Genomic DNA, 12,458 nt, shown 5'->3' with positions numbered 1-12,458 from the left:
CGGGCCTCCAGGTCATGTCCAGGGTTGGTATCAAGGGTACAAGGATGTACATGATGTACATACGAGGGCCCCACTTTTATCCATTTTATCCATGCCATCCAGTGTCCAAGTCGAGAAGGCCACAGCGAAAAAAAAAGCAGATCCTCCTGATAGGCTAGGCCAGACCTGGTCAGGTCAGGGCAGGTCAGGGCAGGCAGAGAAGAGAAGAGGACAGGTCAGCATTTGTACATTGCAACAGAAATTGATGAACGAGTAAAGTAAAACGGGATTCCACAAGTGGCGACTGGGATGTTGGCGGGTGGGCGAGTTGAGTGTCTGCCTGCCTGGCTATCTATCACCCGGATGCTTGGGTTGGGTGATATAAGAGAGATAAATGACCCCGTGTTTACATGATTTAATGGTGCTCGAGGTGTTTTTTGTATAACAATTTCTGTGAATCTGGATCTGGATCTGGATTGATTCGCTACAAGAAACTCAAACCTGAGACGCCAGAGAAAAGAATAAAGTACTATGCCCTGAGCATGGCGATACCTCCCCTCGAGTTCGATCCCCCGATAGATGTTGATGCTGTGACGACGCCGTGGAAACTGCCACGCCAAAAAACATATATTCTCACCAACGCCCGTGTCATTGATCCCGTCGACGGGAGTGTACGGCACAACGCCACCGTCGACTTGGGAGGAGGTTTCGTCCAATATGTTGGGGACGACGGTGGGAGGAATACGACTGACGACGGAGGAGACACCTCGTGCGTCGACCTCGAGGGCAAATACATCCTACCAGGTCTCTGGGACTGCCATGTGCACCTGGCGGCAGTGCAGGGCTTCAGCAGCTTTGACGATATCTTGAATCTCTCCCCGGACACGTCCCTCCTTCGCCAGCCGGAGATCGGCCAAGCGATGCTCGACCGGGGCTTCACCACGGTGCGAGACTGTGGCGGCGCGCTGTTACCGCTGAAAGTGGCGTTTGAAGAAGGCATCCATCCTGGTCCCCGGCTTTTCATCGCAGGGCGTCAGCTATCGCAATCCGGGGGCTGCGGCGACAGGCGATCTGCTTTCGACGACGGCGACTGTTGCGGCGGTGGCGGCGCCAAACAGCTGTCCTGTCGGATCGTGGACGGCGTGCCCGAGTGTTTGAAGTTCACCCGAGAAGAACTACGGCTGGGCTCCGACTTCATCAAGATCATGGCTGGAGGAGGAGTCTCGAGCCCACGCGGAGGTCTGGGCGACATGGAATTCACCGAGGATGAAATCAAGACCATCACCACCGTGGCCTCCAATGCCGGGACGTTCGCCACGGCGCACGCATACACTCCGGCAGTGATACGGCAAGCGGTCAACTGTGGTGTCCTCGGGATCGAGCACGGCAACTTCCTCGACAAAGCGACCGCAGAGCTCATGGCCCAGAAAGGGGTTTATCTAACACCTACTCTGGTGGCATATGCCGCAGCATCGCTGCCCGAGTTTGGCAGCTTCGTGAGCCCCGAGTCGATAGCCAAGCTCAAGGACACCCTCGAATCCGGGCTCAGGGCTATCGAGCTAGCCAGGGAAGCAGGCGTCACTGTCTGCTTCGGGACCGACCTCCTGGGACCCCTGCACTTTGCACAGACCAAGGAGTTTGAGCTGCGGCGACAAGTGCAGTCACCCTTGGAAATCATCCAGAGTGCCACAATCAACGCGGCCCGGATGATGCGCCGACAGGATTCTCTTGGGAGGGTGGCGCCGGGGTTCGTGGCGGACTTGTTGATCTTGAACGCCAACCCGTTGGAGGACATCACCGTTCTCGACCAGCCTGAGAAACACCTGCTGGCCGTGTTCAAGGAGGGCCGAGTGGCTTCCTCCCGCTGGTCACGGCTGGAGGTGCCCACTCGGCGGCCTGCCAGGATTATGTAGTACATAGCCTGACATGTGTCATGTCCTAGCCATGGGATGGGAAAACCATAGTGCATGGGATGTCAGTCGCCATTTGTAGCCAGGGCTTAAAACCACTTGTGGCCATGGCTCGAAGAAGCCTCGTGATATTATTCGAGGCTGGATGTTTCATTTCACAAGGAGAAAAATGCATCCTCTTCAGTAGGAGAGATGTACCACGTATGTATGTACGGAGGAGAGTGGCTTGTTGGCTCAACTACAGCTCCTGGTAGCCTGGGTGCCTGGTACATAGTAATTTAGCTTTCTAGGCTCGGGCTTAAAGCGGCCTTTGCTGCCCCCAGAATCCTTCCGCATATGGCAATTACTAGGTTTTTCCATCTCATGAACCTCGATGTCCAGCCAGCTGCGCTACTGAGTATACTCCCAGTCTATCCGCGTTGCTCCAGCAGGCCTTGTAAGAAAGAGGCACACACAAACAAACTATCGAGCCTGACTGACAGCAAACTCCCCCGACCGCCACCATGGGTGCGAACAAGCTCCTCCCTACCGCCTACAGCTTCTCCCAGCTCCAGACACTCCCGCTCTCCCTGTCTCTCCGCCGGACGATATTGCGGGCGCATCACCAGCACGACCCCTTCTCGATCCGTGCCCCGAGACTGAACATATTCCGCGCCTCATCATCGTCGTCCTCAACCTCCTCGTCCTCCTCCCCACAACACATCTCCGCCTCCGCCACGGTCGACGACCGAATCGCGCGCCCACTCGTCCCTCCCCCGCGCGAAGGGTCAGGACCTCTACTCTCGCGGCGCCCGGACCGCGCACTACCGGACCTCCCGCGCCCGATTTCGATCTGGCTCAAGACCCTTCCCGTGTTCATCGTGCTGGTGACGCTCGCGTCGCTGGCCATCTTCAACTACGAAAAGTCGTCGTCCTCGACCGTCAACTCGATCCTGTACGCCCTGCGCACCAACCGCCACGCGCGCGAGCTGCTCGGCGACGAAATCTACTTTGCCAGCAAGGTGCCCTGGATCAGCGGCGAGCTGTCGCCCATGCAGGGCACCATCGACATCAGCTTCTGGGTCAAGGGGACGCGAGGCATGGCAAAGACCAAGTTCGTCAGTCTCCGACGCAACAGCCGCGGCGGGTTTTTCGAGACTCTTGAGTGGAGTCTGCAGACCGAGGATGGGACCGTGGTGCAGTTGCTCGACAAGGAGGGGACGAGGGATCCCTTGGAGGGACAGCGGTTTGACTAGTTTTCTTTTGGAGAACGAGCAAAGGCTGGGAGAGACCAAAAAAAAGAGGTAGAATCTAAAAAAGGCGAAATTTTGTTGTACATTGTATTATTATAATAATACCCTGTGCCCTTGTGCTGGAGACGGCGAGTAAGCAAAAAGCCCGCCCACGCCCACGCCCACTGTCCATTGTCGAAACGGTGGCCCAGACAGAAAATAAATGAGAAGAGTGAGGGACTTGACATCATTTCCTGCCAAAACGTGAAAAGGGCTAAAGAGAAACACTTTTTTTCAGTCGCCTGGTTTGATCTTTGATCCCTGGGTGTTTATGCCCGTTGTGCCAGCGCCGACGGCTTTCCGCTGCGGTATCTTGCCAATGTTATAGCCCCACGACCTCAGCGTCTTGACGACTTTCGGCAGGACCGCGGCAGTGAGAGGGACGCGGATGAAGATGAAGGATTTGTGCACGGCGTACGCGAGGGCAAGTTGGGTCCAGATACCTAGAGCAAAAAGAAAACACGGATATTGTTAGCTTTTTTTTCTCTCGTCCCGGTCTGCCTCTGCGCAGATGAGGTGTATACTCCCCAGACACCCAACACGGACCCAGAGAAATATAGGAAAAGGGCAGAAAAGGATGGAGGGTTGGAAGCACATACTAGCATTGTCCCCTCGATTTGCCTTCTCCGCAGCTTTGTAGCCGTGGTCGTTGGTCTCCTCTTCCAGCACCCTGCCACCGGCCTGCTCGACCTGGCTCACACCGGCTTCCCCAGAAACCCCGTCGGCCGCCATCTCGGCCTTCGCGGACCCCTGGATCGGCCACTTGACGATGGACTTGAACGTCTCGACCACGACGTGCTCGTAGTGCCCGATCGTCTCGGTGCCCATCATGCGGACCGCCAAAAAGCAGAAGGGGAAGTCGAGCGCCGAGAGCGCCAGGTAGACGCCCACGGCCGTCCAGCCGTACTCGCGCGACATGGTCTTCAGGCGTTCCTTGATAGAGGGTTTGGCGGACGTGGCGGAACTAGTGGTGCTCGAGTTGTAGCGGCGGCCTGTGGCATTGTTGTTCCGCCGCGGTAGTCGTTGGGTTTGTGGTCGGAATGATCGGAAGGGGGAGGGCGACGAGGTGCTCGTAGGTCGCTGGCTGTGTATGGACCGCTTCAAAAGAGCTCGGTGAGGGTATAGAAGAGACGGTCTGGTGCGGAACGATTGCTGTAGGGGCGCTCGAGTCTGAGAGAAGAGCTGTCTCAAACCAACATTGCGCTGGAAAACGCGCACCCCCTCCATTGCCTTGACGTTTTTGGCCTTTAGAGAACACCAGTTTGACAGAGCATCAAATGTTTGTAAAGGTGTTGGGGTTGGGGGGGCTGCGGGATTTGTAGGGGGGAAAATGCCATCAAAACTGCGGTGCCTGCGATGTCATTTCACCACCATCGGAGTCGGAACCCGAACGAACCTTCCGGGCGTCAGCCTCGTCCAAGGCAAAAAGGGGGGCAAGCTGCAGCCTCAGCGGAAAATGCATCTATGCCAGCTACTCTCAGGCGACAATAATGTCTGAACATATTTCCTTCATGTCTTTGTATACAGCTCCTTCACATCACCATAAAACACATCAGGGCCAATCCATTGGCTTGTACTCCGAGCTCAAGGTCCACCCTATGTATCATGCACATTGAACAATTCAACTTGTCAAGTACTCGAGCTGCTCCCACTCCAAAACGTGACTCTCGTGGTTCATGACAGTTCCCAAGAACACAGCCAACACTCTGTAGCCCCAATAACAGACTCTCCGGCTTCCGACAAAATGGCTCATTTTGTACATTATCCCGTCTTCTGCACACTCCAAGCTTCTAACGACGTTTTGGTGGCCTCCCTCTCCTCTTCGGAGCCACCACTTGACTGGCGCGTGCAGGGCCGTGATTAACGGAAGTCCAAGCACCGCCTGGACCGCCTGGACCGCCTGGTCCACGAAGTGGTGCGCCATCATCCGAATCATCACTATCCGCCCACTCCGAAGCCAACGCTTTCACAGTCGGTGCTATTACGCGTTTCGGTGCAGCTGGGGCAGCCGGAGGTCTTCCCGCCTGTTTTTTGTTATTCGTGACGGGCTTGGAAGGTGAAGGTGGTAAAGGAGGTGGAACAGCTTCTTCCTCTTCTATCTCTTCATCTCTGGCAGTGACCGCTTCTACCTGAGCTGGAGGAGTGGCCTTACTGCCCAAGGAATCGTCCTCTAAGAACGACCCTCGAGACCAAACATCGTCCAGGTCTTCGCTCTCGTTCTCCATCCACTCGATGGCGGCCATTTTTGCCCGTCGATTCGCTTGCGCTTCAGCTGCAGCCCTTGCGTGATCTAGGTTCGAAGTAGCTAACGTTGATTTAGTAACAGTCGTTTTCGTTGGAGGCGGTGCTGGTGAGTATACAAAGTCCGATCTCTCACTTCGCTCGTCTGGGGAGTTTGTCGCCGCGGTTCTATAGACACTTTGCACCACAGTCAGTTTGGGCGCTTTCGTGGCCGTTAGTGGTGCTGGCTTGGGACCGCTCGCTGCAACTTCAGCCGGTGGGCTCGAGGCAGAGCTCGGATTCTCTGGAGATTCGTTGTCCAAGGACATGGAAGAATCAAAGTCTGACTCGGCATCCTCCAACCTCACCACGTTCATTGTCGGTGTGTTCGTGGATTTGCGGTGCTCAGAGGCAGGCTCAGAGACAACCTCGTTGAACTCATCCTCTGATGGCTCTTCATAGTGGGATTTTTGCATCCGGGTTTGCCGCCTGGTAATCTCTGCGTCAGGCGGCGGTCGATGCGCTCCATCTGTGGTGTGTTTCCGGCGGTCACGATGTCGACCGGGCATAAATTCATCATCTTGTTCGACAGCAACATGTTCATCACTTCGCCGAATCTTCTTTGGCCCGGTCTGAGGATTTCCTTCGGCCGCGTTAAGAGCTTGCAGGTCCGAGCTGATGACTGGTGCAGGTGCTTCCACTCCGCCCAAGGCCCGCCGTGCGACATTTGCCATTCTTTCAATCTCTTGAAGTCTCTCTGCCGGAAGCGGCAACTTCACAATCAGAGACTTTCGGGCCTTATTTTTCTCAGTGTTAGGTTTCTTGGGATAATAAGGACGGTCACCATCATCAATCCTCACGCGCTTCCGCTTTCGCTCGACCATTTCAATCTCTGCCCGGTCCTCTCCGCCAGCAGTCGCATATCCTGAAGATACGACCGCTTGCTCTTCCTCGACACGGACAGGAATATGAAGACCGCCCTCTGGATCGGGATAGTCATAAGTGATAGCCTCGGTGGGATCGTAAGCGTGCTCAACATTCCTGATGACGCCGCCTTCGGGAAGTGCATATTGAGTTGCAACATCGTCAATGGGGATTGACTCTCCTGCGACCTTCACTCCTTCGGGGTTTTCGTCGTAGTCGTCCTCGTCATCTGCAGGGGACTCAGGTGGACCTAGAGCTCCCAACGCCGGATCGATCGGTATCCCCTCTTGTTGCGCCAACCGAAGGAGACCCTCCTCGACTTCGTCATCTATCTGTTGATCACCGTCGACATAATGCTCACCGAGCTCAGGCCTGATTGCCTTGGCTACTTCTGCCTCTTGACGACGCTTTTCGAGGCGACGTGAGTGATCCCCGTGATCATCGTCTGCTTTTTGGATCCACGCGATATTCGAGTAGCTGAAGTCTACCAGACTTTCCACCGAGCGCGGGTCGGCTATTGCCTTGGTGTTGTGACCAAGGATAGTTCCCGACGGGGTGTAGGGCTTGTACCCCGGCCTCGTCTTACATTGACGGCAGCCACAGATATTTAGACAGCTCGGACACAGCCAGTTCGGATCGGCGAGAATGTCCTGCGGCTTCATGTCGAATCTTCGAAAAAGAGTGCCGTAACAATAATTCTTGCTGCATTTCGTGCACGTTGCTTGTTTCCATTTAGGCTCCCAGTGGAAATCAACATGACAACGAGCGTGTGCCTTCAGAAACTTTTCGGTTCGCTTGATCTTTTTCTTTTTCTTGACGATCCCATTTGCGTCCACCTCCTCCACTTCTTCGCGATCGTCACCTGTCACAGGCGATGGCGGACGCTTCCTGTCTCGATATGGCCTCCTGTCTAATTCACACTGGCAGATCTGCGCCAGAGTTCTCTTGCTCCCGAGTCTGTCCAGTTCAATTTTCAGTGGCATGGGTGATTTTTCCGTCACCCTGCCCTCATATTGCAGAATCTGCAGTCGCCATTGTTCGTGTTTCTGGGTCAGCTCTCCCCAAGGCCACTGCTCGACCCACCTCAATTTTGAAATGCATGCACAGCTTCGGCCCATCGCATAACACTCCATGCAGATGTCATATGTGTCTTCTTCGCCGTTTGCCAACTGCTCCACGCAATTGGGACAGGTGAGAAACCGGTTGAAAATATTGCAGCGGCAATATGAACAAGTAATGTTGCTCTCGTACGGGATATATTCAACCTTTTTCTCGGGACGGTCGGGAAGGAAGCTTTCCGACACCAATATTTCAGTGAACAGAACCTGCAGTCTGCGGAAGTCCTTTTCTAGCTGCCTGACCTTCGAGTCGCCTGGGGTTCTGTGTTTGGGCCCTATTGACTTCTGTCTGAACTTCTCTGCCAGCCGAAGGAGTTTCGAGTATTTTTGCATGGTGTAATAAACGATTGCCTTGTTCTTGTACTGTTCATCGCGGCATACCATCCTCGCTCGTGGTAGAGCTTCATGCATTGCCATCTCGAGAGTTTCGACGGTTGTTCTGTTCCAAGCGACTTTCATCGTTCTGGTTCCACGGTTCCACACCTGATGCGGAGCCAATGGAGGAATAAGGATAAAATCACCGGGCTTCTGTTCGACAACGTATGTCTTGAACGGTGCGTTCTTCCACGCGTTGACTTGGGCGAAATGATTTTCGATCTCAATGTCATGACCAAGGCGAGAAAGCCAGTACTCGGCGACCACCTCCCGTTCTTTGGTTTCGGTCATGAACCAAATAGAAGAACCTGGCTTGGTGATTTTTCCGTCTTCAGCTAGGCCTGTGGAAGCTTCGACCATGATGTTCTGACCAAGACTTGCGCACATCTCACGGTGGGCCGGGGTATAGGTCCCTTCGTGACCGATATAGCACATGAGGTTTTCCGCGCGCATTTCTTTTGGAAGACTGCTCATCAAATCTCCAGCTCTGGCGATTCCCATCCCTTTTCTCACACCTGGCCGAATAGGGTCGTTTTGGTCCACTGCTCCAAACCCACCCACATCACCTGTGGACTCATTGAGGTAGAAGAGACCCGCAGGAATGATTTCCGATAGTTTATCTTGCCATAGCTGCGGGCAGTCGATATCTTTGAGATACATCCGCTGACGCGCGGGGTCCTTGTAGTTCCGTGGTGTCCACTGGTTTGTCAATAATGCCATGTTATTCAAGTAGTGGCCAATCGATAGCGGGACATTGGCCTTCTTGGTGAGATCTCTTGCGTTTTCAACTGAAGGACGCCGTCAGGACGTAATGCGTATTGTGAGAGCAGCACGAATCCTACCTTTTGATCCACAGTTGTCACGGAGCCACTGCAGCGCGAAAGTCCATCTGTCAAGTCGTTGTTCATAACCCTCGATGACAAGAGGTTTTCCACCGAGAATGACATGAATGAGGACCAGTTTCTCGAAGTTTTCCAGGCCCTGGTGATCTATCATATCGCAGTGGATGCGAACAACCCACTCGAAATTCGGCTGAGACTCGACCAGGCCTTTCAGATCGAAGTCTGGTGAGATGGGCTCAAAGGCCGCACAAGGTCGTGTGGACGGCATGGTCAATCCGTCTCAAGAAGAGGACGAATGGTCTTTTTCAGCTGTACAACCCTTCTCTTTCGCATTGGTGATTTGGAAATGAAACGCATTCTCGCCGAGGCTGTGGGGCAAGCAGACTGGACGGTCAATCTGCGGAATGCCTGCTCGACGAAGATTCGCGTGACCGAAGGTAGAGGGATGTAATTAGGACGAGAGGAGGTGACGATAACATTAAGCGGAACGTGAAGGAACGGCGCAGCCGGGAATTACAGGCGCAAACTGCAAGTCGTAAAGGTTCACCGTCGAATCTCGCGACGCGCCGTTGGGAACAAAAGTTCTGGTTGCGGAGAAAGGCTGCGCTATTCCTCAAACGAACGGCGCGACCTGAAATTCCTCTCAGCCTTGCGTCGCAACTTTTTCAAACATCTTTGTCCCCGAAGCTACCATGGAAACCCGCTAGACATGTCTCGGACGCTCAGAACAGCGCATGCAAAGATTCTTTGCAAGGCGTTCAGGCTATCTTCTCGGTCTGCTTCATCGGTGTGTCGGTTTCGGGCATACCAGCACAGGGCTCTTCATCATGCAACGGCCCCCTGCAAACAACGACCTGTATTGGCGCTGGTTTGCTCCGCGAGTCCAGGGAGACATCTAGCGACATCGGCCTCGTCCGCCCCATTAGCCCAGGATCTCCCGACGATATACAAACCCCCCACCACCGGTATCATATCGAGACTGCCCTCATCATGGATTCCTTATGCCGAACTTATCCGGCTCGACAAACCCGCAGGGACATACTACCTCTTCCTCCCCTGCATGTTTTCGACACTTCTGGCAGCGCCGATGGCTGTACCAATGGCCTCCCCGCTGGAGGTGCTATCGACCACAGCTCTTTTCTTCTCCGGCGCTCTAATCATGAGAGGTGCTGGCTGTACAATAAACGATCTCTGGGATCGCAACCTGGATCCACATGTCGAACGCACACGACTACGACCCATTGCGCGAAAAGCCGTTTCTGTTGAAAACGCAATTGTATATCTAGGCGCACAGCTTCTTACTGGATTGACGCTGCTCTTACAATTTCCCTTACCTTGTCTCTACTATGGAGTCCCCAGCCTCCTTCTAGTCACTGTATATCCTCTGGCGAAGCGAGTCACCCATTACCCTCAGTTTGTCCTCGGCCTGACCTTTTCATGGGGTGCCATCATGGGCTTTCCGGCTTTAGGCATCGACCTTGTCTCCAATCCTGAGGCACTTGCGGCGGCGGCTGCACTGTACGCCAGCTGTGTCGCGTGGACCCTCAGTTATGATATGATTTATGCCTATATGGACATCAAGGATGATGTCAAAGTGGGCATCAAGTCGATCGCCCAAGCACACCAGCACAATTCCAAGACCGCCCTGGGTGTTTTCTCTGCCGCTCAGATCGGACTGCTCGCCACCGCCGGTTATTTTGCTGGAGCAGGTCCGATATTCTTTATTGGAAGTTGCGGTGGCGGGGCACTGGCTTTGGCGACCATGGTTCGTCGGGTGAATCTGAATGATGTCAAGGATTGTTGGTGGTGGTTTAAAAACGGTGCCTGGTTCACCGGCGGAGTCATATCTCTCGGTCTGTTTGGAGACTATGTTTACCGGAAGTCTCAAGAGGAGTCTCGTCTCACTGCTCAGGCGGTTGGCGACGCATAATAGCATTCCGGTCGTCACTGACCATTGGCCTCATAAAAATCCTGGATACCAAGTCCCAAGTGCTCGTCCACGTAACTCACAATCTCCTTCCAGTCCATCATAGCGCCATCGCCTGTGTCGCCACAAGCGAGCTCCTTCTCCGTAGGACGCAGGATCGTGAACCAACCGTCCTTATCGGCGCCCCAGTCCTCCTGTAATACTTGAATATGCTTCTTTGTGATCGGATGGCGCCACATAGCAGTGTTCATGGCCGGCGCGACAAATATCCTCTTCTTGCGCATATCGATCAAGCCAGTCGTGTCCCACGCCCGAATGACGTTCAGGAGCAGACCATCACTGATGCCGTTGACAATCTTCGCCATGGTGTTGGCCGAAAGGGGCGCCACGATCAGCACGTGGGCCCAACGCCTCAGTTCAATGTGTAGGATCTTGTCGCCTCGCACCCAGGGCTTTGACCACTCGTCCTCCTCGTGGTAGACGCCGTCCACGCCGGGGCAATCCAGGAGGGAGCGCAGCGGGGGTTGTTCGGCCGACTGGCCTTGCAGAAACTGCTCGGCGGATTCTGTCAGGACGATGCGGATAGACACGTTCGGGTGCGAACCAAGGGATCGGGCAATCAGGGGGATCTTTATCGCCGCTACGGAGCCGCTTGCGGACAGGAGAATGTGGTGTTTACCGTCATTTTCATAGGCGGCGGCGGAGAAACGCTCGCCGCTGCTTGTGGGGTTTGTGGTGGTCATGGCGCTTTTGTTTTCCGATGTGTATGGGAGAAGAGAAAAGAGGCAATTACCTTTCTCAGAGTCTACATTCCCTTCTTATAGAGCGGTATGTAAAATTCACTCGGTGGATTTGTCAGGTGTTCGAAGTCGTTGAAGGAGAGGAAATACCGTGTAAATCGGGGGGAGGAAGCGCAGCACCATAGGGCCGACGTCCATTTGTCAACCACGTTGATTGACATCATCCGAGCCGCCATCGACAGTTTTCTCCAACAAACATCGCATGGTCCAAACTTGACTCCTAACCTGTTTGTCCAGCCATACCTGACACAACTTCCACGATGCTGCAAAGAACGCTAAGAACACCTGTAATGTCTTTTCCCGTCACCTAACATTGCAAACGGCAGAGGAAACTAACTACTACAAACAGGCCCTTCGTGGCGCCCTCGCCTCCATCTCCCCCCGCGCCACTTCAGCCTCTCTCCTCCCTCGCATATCAACTGCTCTCTCACAGACGCGGCTCCTCTCTCAAGAAGTCCGCGCTGCGATCGACAGAGCCGTAGCCTCGGCGCCGGTGGTGCTATTCATGAAGGGAACCCCAGAAACACCACAATGCGGATTCTCACGAACGTCGATCCAGATATTGGGCTTGCAGGGTGTAGATCCCCGGAAATTCACTGCTTTCAATGTTTTGGAGGATGATGAGCTGAGGAGTGGTACGTCTCTCCATACACCCGGCATCTAGCAGCTGCTCCCAAGCTCCTAGACAGTGTGCAATCGTCTGGCTCGCGACCCAAGGAAACTTGAGTTGAGGGACAAATCTATAGGCAGCTGAAGCTAACCAGGATCAAATATGTGTTTACAGGAATCAAAGAATACTCGGACTGGCCGACAATTCCCCAGCTATACGTCGACGGGGAGTTCATCGGCGGCTGCGACATCCTGATCAACATGCACAAGGACGGCAGCTTAGCAGAATTGCTTGCGCAGAAGAAGGTCATCCTTACGGAAGAGGGTGACGAGGATGTTGAGCCGACCTCTGCTGGCGGTGACAAGAGCGGTGGAGATGTAGAAGGCCAAAAAGCACAAGAGGCACGAGAAGAGACTGAGCAGAGCACTGGGGCCAGGTCCAAGGATGCCAAGGGAGAGAGCTCGTGAAAAGGCCCTCGACTC

At 54.3% G+C, this 12,458-nt stretch overlaps 7 protein-coding genes across 7 annotated transcripts; 4 read left to right on the top strand and 3 right to left on the bottom strand.

The window, feature by feature from the left end:
- Positions 1–521: 521 nt before the first annotated feature.
- Positions 522–1,892, top strand: Z517_01321 (uncharacterized protein; the record flags this gene model as incomplete). Its single annotated transcript, XM_013434282.1, has 1 exon — positions 522–1,892. The coding sequence occupies one exon, from the start codon at positions 522–524 to the stop codon at positions 1,890–1,892; it is 1,371 nt and encodes a 456-aa protein (XP_013289736.1).
- Positions 1,893–2,392: 500 nt separating this feature from the next.
- Z517_01320 (uncharacterized protein) lies at positions 2,393–3,124 on the top strand (the record flags this gene model as incomplete). Its single annotated transcript, XM_013434281.1, has 1 exon — positions 2,393–3,124. The coding sequence occupies one exon, from the start codon at positions 2,393–2,395 to the stop codon at positions 3,122–3,124; it is 732 nt and encodes a 243-aa protein (XP_013289735.1).
- A 270-nt stretch (positions 3,125–3,394) lies between these two features.
- Z517_01319 (uncharacterized protein) lies at positions 3,395–4,387 on the bottom strand (the record flags this gene model as incomplete). Its single annotated transcript, XM_013434280.1, has 2 exons — positions 3,395–3,603; positions 3,760–4,387. The coding sequence occupies 2 exons, from the start codon at positions 4,385–4,387 to the stop codon at positions 3,395–3,397; spliced, it is 837 nt and encodes a 278-aa protein (XP_013289734.1).
- Positions 4,388–4,950: 563 nt separating this feature from the next.
- Z517_01318 (uncharacterized protein) lies at positions 4,951–8,907 on the bottom strand (the record flags this gene model as incomplete). The annotated part of the gene is made up of 2 exons (XM_013434279.1): positions 4,951–8,585; positions 8,640–8,907. The coding sequence occupies 2 exons, from the start codon at positions 8,905–8,907 to the stop codon at positions 4,951–4,953; spliced, it is 3,903 nt and encodes a 1,300-aa protein (XP_013289733.1).
- A 78-nt stretch (positions 8,908–8,985) lies between these two features.
- On the top strand, positions 8,986–10,569 carry Z517_01317 (4-hydroxybenzoate polyprenyl transferase; the record flags this gene model as incomplete). Its single annotated transcript, XM_013434278.1, has 3 exons — positions 8,986–9,086; positions 9,146–9,426; positions 9,527–10,569. The coding sequence occupies 3 exons, from the start codon at positions 8,986–8,988 to the stop codon at positions 10,567–10,569; spliced, it is 1,425 nt and encodes a 474-aa protein (XP_013289732.1).
- A 14-nt stretch (positions 10,570–10,583) lies between these two features.
- On the bottom strand, positions 10,584–11,309 carry Z517_01316 (uncharacterized protein; the record flags this gene model as incomplete). The annotated part of the gene is made up of 1 exon (XM_013434277.1): positions 10,584–11,309. One exon carries the CDS (start codon positions 11,307–11,309, stop codon positions 10,584–10,586), a length of 726 nt encoding a protein of 241 aa, XP_013289731.1.
- A 317-nt stretch (positions 11,310–11,626) lies between these two features.
- Z517_01315 (Grx4 family monothiol glutaredoxin) lies at positions 11,627–12,443 on the top strand (the record flags this gene model as incomplete). The annotated part of the gene is made up of 3 exons (XM_013434276.1): positions 11,627–11,653; positions 11,716–12,001; positions 12,151–12,443. The coding sequence occupies 3 exons, from the start codon at positions 11,627–11,629 to the stop codon at positions 12,441–12,443; spliced, it is 606 nt and encodes a 201-aa protein (XP_013289730.1).
- Between the last annotated feature and the right edge of the window lie 15 nt (positions 12,444–12,458).

Source organism: Fonsecaea pedrosoi, assembly GCF_000835455.1.
Source record: "Fonsecaea pedrosoi CBS 271.37 unplaced genomic scaffold supercont1.1, whole genome shotgun sequence".
In the NCBI taxonomy this organism is placed as follows: Eukaryota; Fungi; Ascomycota; class Eurotiomycetes; order Chaetothyriales; family Herpotrichiellaceae; genus Fonsecaea; species Fonsecaea pedrosoi.
This window is presented reverse-complemented; position numbering and strand designations above follow the sequence as displayed.